At 37.2% G+C, this 18,174-nt stretch overlaps 1 protein-coding gene across 1 annotated transcript in view; it reads right to left on the minus strand.

Annotated features, from left to right (window-relative positions):
• EIF3H (eukaryotic translation initiation factor 3 subunit H) overlaps positions 1–17,077 on the minus strand; it is a 96,463-nt gene extending 79,386 nt beyond the window's left edge. The window contains exon 1 of the mRNA XM_008538735.2: positions 16,205–17,077. Coding sequence (XP_008536957.1) covers positions 16,205–16,336 — 132 coding nt within the window. The 5' untranslated portion in view covers positions 16,337–17,077. The remainder of the gene's footprint in view (positions 1–16,204) is intronic.
• Between the last annotated feature and the right edge of the window lie 1,097 nt (positions 17,078–18,174).

Genomic DNA, 18,174 nt, shown 5'->3' on the forward strand with positions numbered 1-18,174 from the left:
CTATTTAAGAAATATATCTAGGGGCTGCCCATTTGGCCAAATTCTGTGTGCTCTGCAAGTTCTGATCCCAGGCATGGACCTACCCCACTCATCAGCCATGATGCGGAGGCATCCCACATACAAAATGGAGGAAGACTGGCACAGCTCTTAGCTCGGGGCTAATCTTCCTCAAGCAAAAAAAGGGGAAGAGTGCCAGCAGATGTTAGCTCAACGCAAATCTTCCTCACCAAAAAAAAAGAAGAAAGAAAGAAAGAATCTGGGGCTTCCAGGCCTTGCAATATGCCAGTGTGAAGTACATCAACCCCCTCTATTCCTGTGTACATATAGAAATGTTGAATAAACTACATTTCTAAAAAGTTTAAAAAGAAAGTCAACCAAGCTAGATGAGAAAACTCCCAACCAGAGAATTAACGCTATGAGTTAATACAGCAGTGCCCCAAGGTACATCAAACGTAGGTATAATCCCCAAAAGCTAAGAGCTGGGCTGCGACCCAATGTCTGTCCTGGGTCAGGAGATGTTGTCTTGGACTTGTCTGAGTTACAGAAGCAGAAACTGAGACCTTTACAAAAACCTAGAGCTCCATGAAAACTGTTGGTGAAAGGCAGAAAACAGTAATTGCAGTATCTTATAGTTAAATATAAACTGACTACATGACCCAAATTCCTACTCCTAGGAATTTAACCAAGAGAAATGAAAACATACCCATGAAAAACAACAAAAAAAACTCCATATCTGAACGTGTTCACAAATGTTCACAGTAGCGCTATTCATAATAGCCAAAAACTGGAAGCAACCCAAAGGTCCACCAAACACAGATGGATAAACAAACTGCAGTTATATCCATTCTATGCAATGCTACTCAGCAACAAAATGAAACAAAATATCAATGCATACAACAGGGAGGAATCTCCAAAACATTAGAGTAAGTAAAAGAAGTCAAACAAAATCTTACTTACTGTATTTCTTTTATATGGAACTCTAGAAAAGGCAAAACTATAGCTGATGAGTGGTTGCCTGGGGCCAACTGAGGGGGAGGATACTGACGGCAGAAGGGAACACTCTTCAGGGCAAGGCAACTATTTTATTTTACATCTTGATCGTGGTGTCGATTATACAACTGTTTACAACTATTAAAATGCATCAAACTGTACATTTAAAATGAGTGGATTTTGTTGTGTAGAAATAATAACTTTAAAAAACACTATACACTCTAAAAAGTCTGATGAAATAATTCATATATGCATCCACTCCCGATTTTACTTTCAATTTCAGAGTTCAAAGATCTCCTGAAATGCTATAAAGTCCAAGGAACTAGGTTAAGAACCACTACTATATCCCTACATTATGTATAATATATAATTATACAGCTATATACAAACAAGCTTACAATAACTCAAGTTTTAAGCCTAGGTAATCAAGAAATTAAATTGTATGGTTTTAGAAGTCAAAGTATAACATTTAGAACTGTTCTACGATGTTAAAGTATTTTGGAATTTAATGAGATTAATTACGTAATAGATAATTTCAGTTACCTAGAAAAATGTTCTTATGTAAAACTAATTCACCAGAAATTGGATAAATGTTTAAAAGTCTACCACCGCCCCCCCAAAAAAGACATGGTTAAAAAAAGTCTACACTTCCCAAAACTCTACATTAACAAGTATACTTCTCAAAGTGTGTAAGTCCTAAAAGGAAATATTCAAACCTGAAGGCCACAGATGAATTTGAAAAGACCTAAGAACCTCTTAAAAGCATAAGCAATATTTTCTATCTGTGTACTTAAGGGCATTTTCCCGGAAAAAAGGTCTGTGGTATTCGTCAGATTCCGAAACAGACCCAGGACACAGAAAGGGTTAGAAACAGTTTTAAAAATTAATAGTAATAAAAACCTACTATATAACGCAGTTATGATTTTATGTGTGTATAAACAAGAATGATGTGGAAAGACACATTTTCTTTTTTGAATCTTTGTATTATTTACTTAGTTATAATAAGCATGTATTTGTTTTTAATTCAAAAAACATCAAATAAAAAATTAAGTGAAAACATTTTAAAATACAGCAATTACTGCAATTTACTGCATGGAAAGTAGTTCCACAAAGAAGAACAAACCAATCTCCTTTTTTGACAATGCTGCTGAGTTGAGGGAATGATGTGGACAAAATATATGTTGACTTTACCATATGTTTTCGGGTATGTTAGTAAAATATGGGCTGAATGAAGCATGGTTAAATGACTTTGAAAGGAGAAGAAAGAGAAAAAATCCACCCACTATAAGCCTGAGCACCTGCTGACTTTAAATTCTCACCTCTTGTTGAAATGGTTACTCTTCAACTCTATTCAAAGACGTCACTGCACACATACACATATACAAATTACCAGAAAATATGCATATGTACACACCATCAAAGTGAAAGAGGTAACTTCTGAATATATCGACTGGTTTTCAACAGGCAGAGAGATCTGTGTAAGAGAAGCCTAACCTAAGCCAATTACAAATCAGCAAACTACCCATTTAAACTTTGTGCAAATTTATGGCAATAAATCTTCACCAAGAAAGCAGCAGGTTTCCCAGTGTCCCTGTAATGACATAAAAAGGATCTGTTGAAAGCCCAGTTAAAACGATGAGGAACATAAGAAGTTTTAAATTGTCAACTACACCACCTACCATTTTTAACCTTCTTTTGTAAGCTGGGTTCAGAGGGAATGCTCAGAGGTTGCAGCCTGTTTTGTGCACCCAGAATAAGCAAACACTGAATCTATCTGTTTATCTTTTTAAACAGTTCACAGATAACACAATGCTGAAATTATTAAAGTTTTACCACTAAAACTAATAATAAAAAAAGCAAATCTAGTGGTAGTTAGTGATCACAATAGTATTTTAGATATGGTTCTATTAAATATTAGTATACTCTGGTTATAAAAAGATGCTATTAGCTAAAAGAGGTATGAAAATAGTTTATAACAGTGCTTCTCAAGCTATCAGTAGTGAAGAGCTCATTTTCCTCCAGTCCATCACAGATGAATATTTTAGTAAAAGAATAAAGATTACTTACTAGAAAACTGGAATTTTTTAAAAAGAGAGAGAAAATATAAGCCCAGGGATCACAGGCTTGGCTAGCACAGCAGTATCAAACCGCTAGAAAGTTTCTAAACACTCAGTCTCGATCCTGTGTTTGTCTCACGCAGACCAGAAAGCAGTTCACGAACCACATCCCACATTTTGGGCAGCACTGGTTTACAACATCTGTAACACATTAAGCAGGTAGACAGTTCTCTTCCCAACTCCAGAAGTTGGACATTCAGACCTTATCATCAAACATTTTTTAATTTATTTCACTGATATGTCTCTCAAAGCATAACACTGTCTCAATAGACGTGAACTGCAAACTGTGTGGCTATCAAGCCCAGTTTCCTCTACCACCCACTTGCTGCTTCTACAGGAGAGGACAGGCATACTCCGCAGTGGCAGTCAGACCACACTGCTCCCTTAGTTTTGATTCTCTTCTGCATATTGTATTTTTAAGAAGGGTAAAAACAAACTTACTCCAGCAGCAGAAGCCCACTTTGAACTGCAAGCTCTGTAAGACAGAGGTAAAACTGAATTACTTACCAGTGAGGGAACCCAGCTAAAGCCCCAACATTCAAACCTCTGTCTGCTGTCTTCCATTTGTTGTCTAGTACACAGTAACTCTAGAACTAATCTTTATATCTTTGAAAAAAAATAATGGTCAAGTGAGAGAGAAAACTTCAGTAAAAGCTTAAAAATTAATTCTTTGAGTAAATCCACAAATGCGAATCTTTGGTCTGTACAAACAGAAAACTCACATAGCACAGCTGTTGAAAGGCTTGGCACTAGAATCCAAAATAAAGTTTGAGTGCCAGGTCTTTGTCCTCACCTTATCTATCCTAGCCTCACCTATCTTCTGTGGAGGTAATTCAGCACCTATCTCTTAGCATTGTTGCCAGGATTAAAAAATAATCCACCCAAAGCGCCTAGCACACAGTGTCTAGTAAATCCTCAGTAAATTTAGCTACTGTTACAAGTACTATTATAACAACATACGTTTCATCTAATCTCATTCACTCATCCATCCATCTATCCAACAAATACTTAGTGAGTGACCAGAATATGCCAAGTACCCTCATGGCACTGATATTTGTCTCCCTGGAATGTTCAGCGTCTACTTCTCAGACATTTTTTTTTTTTCAGGCTAACAAGACATAAATATAACATTAAAAATCAACCACCTGACATCAAATATCTACTTTTGTTAAGATTTATCAATCATCTGGACTTTTAACAACCAATATCACAGGGTTTCATGACAAGATTCTTTCAATCTGCATTAAAAAGTCTCAGTAAATCTCATTAAAGAGATTAAGTTGATTTACTCAAAATATTTGTCTACCTATGCCTGTGTGTGTGTGTGTGTGTGTGTGTGTGTGTGTGTGTAAGTTTCCTTAAAAATGCTATTGTCCATGCTAAAGACAAAAATTAGATCCGCTCTACAAGTTTCTTAAAAATCTGAAATAAAAAGACATAGCCCAAACTACACCAGTTGCAGGCCAGTTGGAGAAGAGGTCAAACAGGATGCATGATTTTGAGCTGGCTTTGCTCCAGTTTCGTAGATTCTGGGAGGTAAGGCCCACAGCCCAAATTTCTCACATCAATCACTGTCAAGGAACAGCTATTACTGTAGAAGAATTTTAGTCTCAAAGAAACTGTAATGCCACAGAATCTCCCCTTAGCATATTCTGTAAAGTCAATACCTAGACTTTCATTTAATTCTGGCTTCTTTCACCGACTGATCTGTGAACTTGGCAGTTTTCTTATTTGGTTAAGCCTAGATCATTTTTTCTAACACTGAACAAAGAAGGTAGTTATTGCCAAAATGTAAATTCAAAAAGCAGAAAGCAGCATTCGTCTTAAATTTAACACATTTTATAGCTCAAGTGGGATAGGAGTTTCATTTCATAACTGACTGAGTCAAATAATAAATAGGATTTAAATCACTGCTGTTAAGTTTTGATGTGAAAGAAATTTAAGTAACTTCAATAGGAAAAAAAGATATTTTGCTCCTGACACATATGGGATTAGTTACAATGCTCCAATACACTTAATCAATATCACTTCTATAATATTTCAGTTGAAAGAGCATATTTCATTATTATTCTCTTAGATCTAATGCTCATTGATGGTCCATAGTTTTAAAGTTAAATTAACTACTAATTGTTGGGAAAAGGAGGAGAAGGGCAATGTAGCCTCAAGAAATTCAACAGAACGGCACTGCTCTCATCATAAAAATTAGTCATGAGAAAGTACAATGATGTAATCAAACATACAAATGTATAACCACAATTAGTGTTAACTGATAAGGATGTTTCATTTACAACATTAAGTTTTTACTTTACCAATCCAATATATATAACCAATCCGCAAGTTTTGCCACGTGTAGCTGGAAGGTAATTTTTCTAAAGTAAAATGAGTGATAAAAAAGCTTAGGTGGAACAAAATTCATTTCCTCTCTCACACAAAACAAAAAAAGTTCAAAACTGTTACGAGCTGTCTACTTCCTAACACACTTTAAGTTTCTTATATTCAGGAGCATGGACCACTGCTTAATTGGAAGGCCTTCAGGTGACTTTTGGGTGCTTCAATTACAGTTCGTTTCTGCTTCCTTAACAGGAGGCAGCGCTTGCTAGAATAGGTCCAGAAGGAAACACTGAAAAAGAACTGTGATTGCCTCTGGGAAGAGGGTGCGTGAAGACAGGAATGAAAGTGAGTTGCTTTTCACTACCTACTCTTTTTCGCCTTTTGATTTGTGTACCATGTGTACCCAGCGTAATGACTGCATTTAATTAAACAAGGCTAATAAATTTAAAGGGCTTCAGTCTTCCAGTATAAAAAGTATACCATAATAATCCCAAGAGAAGGTGATTATTAACCTTCTTGCTCAAGAGGTCCTTTGGAACAAAAGTGAAGACTACGCGTTTCTGCACAAAAGGTGAAACAGGAGTTTTCTTCTATCCAAAAGGAAAAGATTTTGGTTCTAACTGTTTTAAAGGCTACCCGTAAAGCAAACTTGAAAACAGTATCTACAAGCCCCTTTTTGGAGGCTAAAAACAAAAGGTAAAGAGGATCTTAAAAGCCATGCTATAGAGTTTGATTTTACTTGTGTAAGGGGGATTTTCCAACGGGTTTTTGCGTTCTAGGACTCCGGCTGTCCTGAAGATGATTATTTACTCAGCAGCGTTGTGTGGGATGGCCAAGTACAAAACGGAATCTGTAAGACCAGTCACATGAGGATTTTGGAAGTTCAGAAAGGAGAGTAAGAAACGAACAGTGCAGACAATACAGTTATAAACTCAAAAACTAAGTAAGTGATCTTAAGAGAACCCAAGAGAAACCCTGAGGAACAATCAAAGATGATACCAGAAGCCTGGGAGACTTGGGCAGATAGTGCTATCAGTGATAGACAGGAAATACTTACTGAATTGAATCATTGTAACAAGCATACTAACATGCATACTTAATTTAAAAAAAAAGACGTAGATTTTTAAAAATCATAACTTTCAGTTGGCAATGCTGCCAAGAAACAGCACTCCAATACTTTGTAGGTGGGAAAGTAAACTGTACTATACAACTATTCTGGAGAGCAGTTTGGCAACATGCTTAAAACGCTTAAAAACAAGCATAGCCTTTAACCCATTAACTTCAAGTGTACGTATTTATTAAAGCATAAGAAAAGCACTAGAAAAGTAAACCCCAAAATCTTAAGGGTGCTATCCACCCCCATGTTATGAGCTTACAAACTAATTTACTTGTGGTTTTCTAGTGATTTCTCCAAACTTCCTACAATGAATGTATATTGTTTTTGTTTTTAAAAAATCGTATTTTAGCACATTACTACCGTCCCACAGATAGATAAATGTTTTCTATTTACATTAAATGAAACTAGCTGGGGACAGGGATTGAAGTATAAAAGTTATTGACAAAAAAAATCTCATATTAATCACCAGGATAAAATGAATACCTGTGGCACTTAGGTACTATTTGGCGGCAAAATAAAATCTTAAAATTTTATGCCAAAATACAGCTGATATTCAGACTCAAAGGGTAAAAAAGTTTTATACTTTGACTAATACTGAGTTACCACTATTTTGCCGAACTGATTTTTTTTCTTGTTTGCTTGGGCTCAGTACCAACATCAACAAAAATACAGACTACTACTCTTGCATATACCAGTATCCATTTCAGCCCATTCAGTTTGGATGAAACAAGTACATTTTGTCATCAAACAGATGGATATGTAAATTACACTATACTTTGCTATTAAATCTAATCTTTACAGGATATAACCATTTTATAGAATGATCTATAAACAGTATTTTACAGGAAAAAATACAGCTATTTTCTCTTTAAGTATATTTTCTCATAGCTTGCCAAATGAAATAATATCCAAGTACCATAATTTAAATGCTATTTTATAAAAACAAAAGTATGAAGTAATTTCTAAGAGAAAAGCAAATGCAACCAAGTTTTCATTTAAGTGCTGAAATCAGAAGCTTTCATCTAAAAAACAATCTAAAGTAGACTTGGTAAAGTAAAAGCGAGAATATTTCACCACAAAAATAAGAACTGGGAAAAAGCTTAATGCTTTGTAGAGGCTTTTCTCCCCAATATCGGGGCTAGGACTGAGCTAAAAGTCCAGACAAATGCTGTCAAGAGTTAATACCTGGAGTTGCTCAGCCAAACTCATGAAATCCTTGATATTAAGCAGAAGATCAAAATTTATAATTACCAGAGCTAGCTGAAGCAAAAGTGACAAGAAAGCAAAAGATAAGAAACCAGTAATCTGACAGAAAACGTACTGGGCACCCACACCTTTTAATGTCAAAATAGGCATTTGAGGAATAATGTATGCCATTTCATCTAGGCCAGATATGCTACAACTACTCAAGTTGAAATTTCTCATTATATTCCATTTGCTTGGTATTCAGTTTGGAATCCCACTGCAGCCAATACCACCTACTAAAATCAATACCAACTACCAAAACGGTTATTGACAATGATTAAACATCAATAGGAAATTATGTATATTAAGTTTCCATTTATCAAAATAGAAAGGCCATGCATTATCCTCACTTTAAAGCAGAAGAAATCAAGTCCCAGAGATGTTAACTTATTTATTAAATCATTTCCTCCACAGAAATACTGTGTTTGCTGGCCACCTTAAATTATCTCAAAATAGTTACAAAAAAGACTAATACAGCTTGTCATCACTGGTATATATGCCATAAATACAGGAAGCACTGTCAAAAAGTTTTTTTAAAAAGGCAATGGATTTCAATGAGCCCTCCCACAATAATGGAAGGGAATAATGCCCAGGAGGTCTGCAGGGTTATCCAAATCTTGGAAGCATCCTGAGATGGAAACGTCAGGTGGACTAGGTTTGCCTACCTTAGACAGTTAAACTACCTTATTTAGGAATACCTACCAGTACTCCTCCCAACTCTCCTTAATATGCCTCTTATTTTCTTCACTGTTGATTCCCCAATATCTTAATATGTGTGACCCATAGGCTAAATGCTGCCTTTTTCCAAACTTGAGAATATTTACTAAATTGACTTCTTTTATCTACAAATCCTCTCCTAGAATATGACAGATTTTTAAATACAAAGATTCTGATATATTAGCTTTCTTGTACATTTTAAAGGTCTAAGTTTATAAAAGGTCGAAGTCTCAGAAAATACACTTCCAGATGCTTGAGCAAGGAACATTGGTTTAATTATTTCGTGAACACCTTTACTTCTATTTCCCCGTATCCTGACATTCATCAAGTCACATAATCTATAGGTACCCCAGTTTCCTCACTTGTAAAATGTGAATAATAATGGTTCCTGCATCAAAGAGTTGTTATATGGCTTCAAAGATATAATATATATAAAGTACTTTGAACAGTATGTGGCATATAATAAAAACTAACATCTATTGAGTCCTTACAACGTAAGCAGCAGGTATTAATAATGGGAAGCAGAATGAATCAATGATGGCAAGATATGATCTGAGTTCAAGCTCTAAGACAGATTCGCTTCATGTCCTCGAAAAGCCACCCAGTTTCTGGAGCCGGCCTGGTGGTATAGTAGTTAAGTTCGAGAACTTTGCTTCAGTGGCCCAAGGTTCACAGGTTCAGATCCCAGGTATGGACCTAGCACCACTCATCAAGCCATGCTGTGGTGGCATCCCAGATAAAATAGAGGAAGATTAGCGATGGATGTCAGTTCATGGCCAATCTTCCTCACAAAAACACACACACACACACACACACACAAAACAACAACAAAGAAAAGCCACTCAGTTTCTATGAGTGATTGAATCACATGTATAATCCAGCTAATATTGGTTCTATCTGCTCCTGGAGCTCCTCAGATATAATAATGTATGTCAAGTGTTTTTTTCTACTATATAAAGACAAAATATTATTTATAAGCCATACATCTTACTTGCCAAAGCAAAATATAAATAAGCAATCAAAATGTCATAGTGCATATTTAATTTAATCCTCATTCAGAGTGTACTTAGCCTTGTGTTAGAAATAATGCTAACAAGACTGCTTCTCTGGTTTTGCATCCATAGCAAATGAAAAGCTAGAAATCAAGGGGGTAAAAGACATAAATTTAACAACAGGAATAAAAGAAGGCAGCCAACTGGAAAGATAAATTACTCAAGACATCTAAAATTCAAAGACAGGGGACACTGATTATAGAAATAAACAGAAGTAAATACCCCAAGGGATTCTTGAGGACTCCTGTCTAGTATGGGGCAATAAATTACATTCTCAATAATAATACTAAGTCATCAAAACATGGTTAAGCTGTGTTCAATATTCTCTGACTAAAGATGCAGAAATTTATGTAATATACTTTAGAAAGATTTATAATTAAAAATGGCTAAAATGTAAACGTTTTGGAGCTTGACAGAGTTTCTAGTTATCTGACTGAAATATTCACACATGTGAAGCAACTGATTTATTCTCCACTGAAGTCAGAAAATTGAAAGAAGGAGCCAAGAGCCATACAATCTTGTTGTTGTTAAAACATTAAAAGACCAAACTATCTTCCACTTGAGACTAAGGTTTCAGACAAAAGCTTCCATTTCAGGGAGTTTAACAAGCTGTTATCTAGACTCTGTAACTTCATACAGTGTGTCAAAAAATATATACAGTGGTACATGTCACAGCCCAGTATAAGCCCTTTACAAATCTGAATTAGTCATTTCAGCTCACAAAGAACTTCCACCAACATTTTCTCGTTGGATCTGAATAACTATCAGGTAAATAAGGCAGAGATAACATCTACGCTCAAAGCTGTTGTGAGGATCAGACATAATCTAACCAAACTTTCCTGCACAGGGTCTTGTAAATAGTAGGTGCTCGATTAACATGAGTGATTTTTCTTAAAGATGAGACAGTGATGCCTAAACAGACTAAGAAATATGAGTAAGTTTATAAAGCTAACTGGTCTCCCAGTCTCACTGCTGTGCTCTTTTCTCACCAACACACAAGTAATTTCTACACAGCACTTAGTAACCCAGTTTCCTCATGATTCATAGTCAAGAAAATTTGTGTATTAATTAATTCACCCATTGGAGTGCTTTCTATGTGTCAGTCACTGTTAGACACTTGTAAATATGGCAGTAAACAAACCTGACATTGGTCCTACTCTCAGAAAGTTGATTTTTTTTTTTAAAGATTTTTTTTTCCTTTTTCTCCCCAAAGCCCCCGGTACATAGTTGTATATTCTTCGTTGTGGGTCCTTCTAGTTGTGGCATGTAGGACGCTGCCTCAGCGTGATGTGACGAGCAGTGCCATGTCCGCGTTCAGGATTCGAACCAACAAAACACTGGGCTGCCTGCAGCAGAGCGCGCGAACTTAACCACTCGGCCACGGGGTCAGCCCCAGAAAGTTGATATTTTAGTGTGAGAAGACAAACAAGCAAAAACTTCAGACAGTAACAAGGGCCCAACAGGGTGATATAAGGGTCAGTAAGCTAATGGGGCCACTTTAGATCAATCAGAAAGTCCCTATAAGGTAACATCTGAGCTAACACCTGAATAACAAAAAAGTATACGTAACTGTGACTTTTTCATTCTTAACAACATACTCTACTTTATTTCCAGTAAAAGAGGAATGAGGTAGCTAACAATTTTAAATAGTAAGATAACGTTTTACACAAAGGTGAAAACAAAATTTAAAAGGTAATAAATTTCAATGGCAATGGGTTTTAAGCACTGGACCTATGGAAGACAGAAATGTTTTACACTTTAGTCTTCCGATTATCATCTCAGTAAGGAAGGAAAAACACATAAACAGTAAACCATTAGTTAACAGTCTATGATCACACGCCAAAACAAGCAATACAAGCTGTCATCATAAAAAGAATAGAGAAAGGAAGAGATCAACGTGGACCAGAGCAGTACTTCTCTAACATTAATTTGCTATAAATCACCTGATACAGTAGGTCAGGAGAGGGGCTTGAGACTCTGAAATACTGTATTTCTGCGATTCTAAAAAGCTACAAAGTGAGGCCAATTCTGCTTATCTAGCTGGTCCAGGGACCATATAAAAGGTATGCTGTACATAAGAAAGGTAAGATTCAAACTGGTTTAGGGAAAGAGGTGGGTTTTACAAGTTCAACATGAAGAATTAGCTTGATCTTATCTAGGAACAATGAGACCACATGACTACAATGAAGATCCACTCCTCCATTCCAAAAGGATATAGTGAGCCCTGACGCTCTACAGGGAACATTAAAACACACATTCGCAGGGCTGGCCCTGTGGCCGAGTGGTTAAGTTCGCACTCCGCTGCAGGCGGCCCAGTGTTTCGTTGGTTCGAATCCTGGACGTGGACATGGCACTGCTCATCAAACCACACTGAGGCAGCGTCCCACATGTCACAACTAGAAGGACCCACAACGAAGAATACACAACTATGTACTGGGGGGCTTTGGGGAGAAAAAGGAAAAAAATTTAAAAATCTTTAAAAAAAAAACAATCGCAAGTCTACTGGAATGAATAATCAAAAGGTTATTGAGAGATACTGTTTCACACAAGGAAAACAAGCCATGTAATTGTCCATGAACAGTCAGATGAGGAAAATTATGTTATATTCATACAATGAAATGCTATAAAGTAAAGAAAATAAGTAAAAAACAAAAAAGCAGAGATTCTCTAGAATGGACTAATCTCAAAATCGTGGTGTGAGATATGCATATGTATGACTCAAGACACAGGAGAACATATACTATGATTTAATTCAAATTTCATTCATATTAATTAATATAAACAGGTAAAGCTAGATGCTGCCTTACTTGGTTGAATTTTTGTTCTTTTAACAGATGTTTATACACTCTAGTTCAATAGTTAATCAGTTTTTCCTCATCAGAAAAGTAAAGGGACTCCTTTAGCTAAGCACTTTTTGTTTTACTCTTTATCCTCTGAACCATGTAGTGACTGTTGTCATCACAGCCCCACAGTAACTTAATAGAAAGTGGAATGTCTGTAGCATTTCTTCCTGCTCATTTCAATGAGTGCTATTCTTTTCTGGTTTGCGTCCCCCCAACACAATATTTCTTGTACCCTCTTATTAATCCTTCGTCTTTAGATTCTAGACCAGTGGTTCTCAAACTTCACCTGCATTAGAACCACTGGAAGGCTTTTATAACTCAGATTGCTGGACTCCATCCCCTAAAGTTTCTGACTTGGTAGGTCTGGGGGAGGGCCAGGGAATGTGCATTTCTAACAAGTTTCCAGGTGATTCTGACGCTGCTGGTCCACTGCTTTGGGAACCACTGCTCTGGAGATAAACTAAAGGGGTTAAAAGTTCCAGTTTGAGAGTGTGTTATAATCCCTGCTTCACGCCCCTTCCAACTGGGTAACTTAGCCAATAAAGCTCCCTAAACTTCAGTTTCTTAACGTTAAGATGAGCTTAGCAAAACATCCCTAGCAGCTAGCAGCATTGTTAAAAGGAAAAAAGGGGATCATGTTTATTAAGCATTTGAAAGAAAAGTGATTGTGATGAGGGTTTTTGTTGTTATTACTTTTTATTTCCTCCCTAGAACTCAATTTTAGGAGCTTCTAGTTGAATCATGAAGGATCCTTTAAGCACCCGATTTGGTTAAGGAAAATGTGTCTGATTAGAAAATAAGAAAACAAAATCTTTGGGAAGATCTTGACAAGATAACAATTCCAAAATTCATCTGGATGTGCACAAAGATAGCCAAGAGAGTTTTGAAAGGTGGTTCCTCATCTGATTGGTGTTTTATCCCACCAGATATTAAGACATGTTATAAAGTCACGATAGATAAAGCAGCACAGTATTGGCTTAGGAAAGTGCACATAGATTAAAGGAGGAGAGTAAGAAATTCTATGCCACATACAGACACACTCATGTATGTGATTTTAAGTCAAGAGGGAAACATGGACAATTAAGTGATGTTGGAGCAATTAGCTATTGATTAAAAAAAAAAGGCAAAGCTAAGCAAATTGTTTAGGAATACTCTGCGGTGAAACTACAAAGAAAACCAAGAAATCACGGAAACAAAGCTCACAACAGTGATGATATGGTGGGGAGAAGGGATGGGAGGAAAAAATGAAATAGGAGAAAGGGCTTCAAAGGTACTCATAACATTCTATTTTGCAAGTTGAATGATAGGTAACTGGATGTTTATTTTCTGATTACTTAAATTATGTATTTTAGACAATATTTTGCATATATATTTTGAAACTTTTTACTGTTCTCTGCTAATGCTATCAATGATCTTTTTAAAAACTAAGACAGAGAATTGGTGGCAGATTCTAATAGCAGTGAATCAAACAAAGAACAGACCACAACAAATACAGATGATTCTCTAACCACTGACTTCAAGAGGGAAAAAGTGGGGACTAAGACGGAACACAGAGTGCTAAGTAAAAAGAGAGAGAACTGAACATTTTAATATAGGAAAGTCCTGACAATGTTCATATGATAAGGGAAAGGTAATATTAAAGATACAGAAGAACTGATGAAACAGAACCAAAGGCAGGAAACGAAAAGTTCAAAAATACAAGAAGAAAAATTGGTCCTGGCCACTATCAAGGTGCCAAGAACAAATGTGATTAAACATCAGGCTAAGGAAATAGTCCTGTGTGGCTGGAATGTATAGTTCCTGTGAAGGTTGGAAATAGTAGGAAATAAATCCAAACACAAAAACAAGGACAACATCTTGGTGGGCCTTAAATTCACTGCAAAGTCAGTGAAAACATTTCAGGAAGGAAGTTAACAAGATCTGAACTTCTACATTAAGTGAATGTTTTAATAAAAGTATGAAGGATGGACTGAAGAGGGCTAAGAGAATAAGACAAGATGCATTTAAATAATCTATAAAAGAAGATATCAAGACATGAACTAGGAATAACACAAAAATAAAATGAAATCTTTTATTCATTCATTTATCCCATCTATGTCAGTTAACAGGTTCAGTACTGGGAACATAACAGGTGAGAAAGCTTAGTCCCTGCCTGCCCTCAGTTGCTTACATTCTGGTGGGAGAGAAAAACAAGAAAACAAACAAGATAGTTACAGGTAGGGAAGACTGCTATGAAGGAAATATAGGGTGGCGTGATGGAGAGTGGTGGGGAGGGGTGTACTTTTGACAAGTTTGTTAGGCAATGTCTTTCTTGAGATGGTGTCCTTTAGACCAAGACATAAAAGATCAAGAGAAGCCACTGAGAAGGAAGAAATATTTGAGAAAGTATTTCAGGCAGAGAAAACAAAGAACTGAAAGGTCATTGTGACTGGAACCTAGAAGAAAGTATAAGGTGAGTATGGGGAAAGAGACAAGAACAGCAGGACCTTGAACTGTGGTAAGAAGTCTGTATTTTATTGTAAGTGGATACAGCTGGTGGCATATAGAGGCAAAGCAGATGAATGTGATATATTTTGGAAGTGGAACCAACAGGATTTGCTAAGGGACTGGAAGTTGAGGGTAAAAAACAAGAACAACTGTAGGTTAAGGCCTAGGTTTTCTGACTTGTTCAAATGGATAGATGGTAGTTCCACTTACTAAGATGGGAAAGACTGAGATAAGACCGAGGAGGGGGAGAAAGGAAGGAGGAAGGGAAGTCACTAATTTTATTTTGGACATGTCAAATTTGAGGTGCCGATAAAATAGTCAAATAGTGATGTCAGGCAGACAGTTGCATATTCAAGAGCGGCAGTGAAGAGCCAAGTCTGGCAAGAAATATAAACCTAAGAATTATGAGAATATAAAGAATATTTAAAGCCATGAGAAAGGATGACGATACCTTAAAGAGAGTCTACTCCTATAACGACTACAAACAGTAAGAGCAACAGCTAAAATAAAATGGTAGCTTGCTTTGTCCCAGATATTGTACTAGTTATGAAGACATATTCAGCGAATTTTAATCCTCAACACAAGTCAGATGAAGAAAATGACGTTCAAAGAGAATAACTAACTTGCTCAATGTTACTCAGCTAATTTTAGAGCTGAGATTCAAACTCAAGCAGTCTGGCTCCGGAGGTGTGCTTTTATACTTTGTTACACTATGCCAAGCAGAGCGTGGACAGAAGGAAGACGAAACCCAAATCCTGAGGCACGCCAACATTCACAGATAAGCAAAGGAGAAGCCAACATAAAAGATGTTTATTGCAAGCGCGCGGTTTAAGGTAAAGCGCTGCAACACAGGCTCAAGAGTGGCTACAAAGTGCATCTCCACTTGGGAAGTTACTCATGTCAGATTCCAACAGAGAAGCAATGAAGTTCACCTTACTCTCTCCTCGCAAAAGCCCTAAACTAGAGTCCTCGCTTCTTCTCTACACCTCCGTCACCCACCTGTCTCCATAAGACTCTTCCTCCAACTCTCCCCTCCCTGACATCTCAAAACAAGACCCCAAGAATCCGTCACACACAACCCTAGCTTCTATCCCCTTTCTCAGCCCTTATCTCCCCCGTCAGAAGACACAGAAGACTGTTGCGTCTCCCGAACAAAACGAGAAGATAAAAGAGGAGGATTTTAGGGGAAAACCTCGGCCCACCCTCACTAAGTCCAGAGGAGAGGCTGCCTGGAAGCGCGGATGGCGGGACGGGGCAGGGAACTGCGCTGCCCACGTGTGCCGGGGGAGACAGAACTCCACTCACCAAGCCATCGATCTGCACTTGCTTCACGGCCGAATCTCCGGAGCCGCCTTTGCCTTTGCCTTTCCCTGCCGGGCCGGAGGTGGAGCTGGAAGATGGGGTGGCAGAGCCGGTGCCTTCCTTGCGGGACGCCATCTTTTCAGCCGGACAGGAAGAAAGAGAAACGTGAGTAACCGGAAGCGGAAGTATAACGTCACTTGACGTCAAGAGCGGTCGGGTGTTCGAGGGGCGGAGCTGAGAGGAAAAGCTAGCGTGGAGCCCTGCCTCCCTTCTTTTCTCCTCGTCACGTCTTCTACCGCCCGATAGAATCCTTTGCGCATGCGCATTATGCGTTTGTGGCTGCTTTCCCACCGAATTTTTTAAGAAAAAGTAGACTTTTAAAAAATTTTCTATTTTATGTTTAGTCAGTCTCCGTTAGGCAGTTGATCATAATAGCATTATAGGTCGCATTTTTCTAGCGTCTCACGCGTGAAAATGCTTCCACTTCTAATATTTTTTGTTAAGCCACATTCACAATTTTGTAAACTATGAAGGGCTGTACTAATTTCTATTACACGTATTAGGAAACTGAGACGTGATTTGTCCAGCGTCATTCGGTTAAATAGTGGCGAGCTGATATTGCAGTTTGTCTTATGTAATTCTGGATAGTGGTCTCTAAACTCTTAGAACATACGGAAATTTAATTAAAACATGAGAACTTAGATAAGGATCCCCATAACTAGTGGCCCTTTGTCGCTGTTAGGTTCATGTAGGATTTACCTGAGTAAAGTACCAAAGAAGTTATTTTACGTAAAACGTTGAAGAATGTTACAGAACATATTACCTAAAAATCACATTGACTTATGACGCAGGCTCTCTGAAATATACATTTCGAGTCTGTAAAATAATTCTTAGCTTTAGAAAACCGTTTTAAATAAGGAGTTTAAAACATTCTTTCTCTGCTTCCAAATGACTTTTTTCCTATTCGTTGCTTTGAAATGTTTACTCATTCAATAAATATCTGCAGAACTGATGAAGTAGCTACACCATGAAGGGCATGTCCTGCCCTAAAGTTTTTTGTTGTTTTTGTTGGCAGTGTCTGGTGTTGTATTACAATCCGGGAACAAAAATAGTTACACCTGACAAATTCCTAATGATACAAAATAAAAAGTTAATATGCATTCTTTTCAAGTGCACATGAAATATGTATCAAAATAGACCACATTCTGGGCCACAGAAAAGTCTCTACAATTTTAGAAGTATTGAAGGTTGATTATAGTAGAATTATACTAGAAATCAGTAATATGAAGATAACCAAAAAGAAAAAGGAAAAAGAAAGAAAATCCCTCATGGAAGAACCAAAACTGGAGGTGTGTGCCTATCATTGGATAGCTGGAATGATGAGCATCAGAAAACATCCAGCTTACTTGCAAACAATAATAAATTTATTAATTGCTTTGTCCTACAACACATACAACATAGTCTTGTTTCAAAATCACAATGTCAATCCTACCACTAATAAAACTACTAAGTAAAGTTTAAAATATCTTTTCAATTTTTTGTCCTTAGAAATGTTCTACTAGAGTTTTCCAGTCATGTGTGCTAATCACACTACAGGGGTTCTTTTAATCTGAACCAAGGCAGTGCACATGGGCCCTCTGCATGAAATATCCCAGAGCCAAGATGTACAAATACAGAGAGAGAGAGAGAGAGAGAGAGAGAGAAGACTCATGACGTAGAATTTGAAATAGGAAATCAATATGATCACCCTAACTAGGAAGGGAGGGCCTAGAAGCAATGACACTTCCCTCACTTGGATTTCTGGTTTCCTTTCTGTCTCACTGGCTGTTCCTTTCTTCTCAGTCACCATTGCTGATTTCTCTACCCTTCTCCAACCTTTAAATGTTAACAGCACGGTGCTTGTATATCCTCATTTCCTTCTCTTTACTCCCTATCTTGGTGATCTCATCCATTCTCAAGGCTCTAAACACCAT

Source organism: Equus przewalskii, chromosome 8 (assembly GCF_037783145.1).
Source record: "Equus przewalskii isolate Varuska chromosome 8, EquPr2, whole genome shotgun sequence".
In the NCBI taxonomy this organism is placed as follows: domain Eukaryota; kingdom Metazoa; phylum Chordata; class Mammalia; order Perissodactyla; family Equidae; genus Equus; species Equus przewalskii.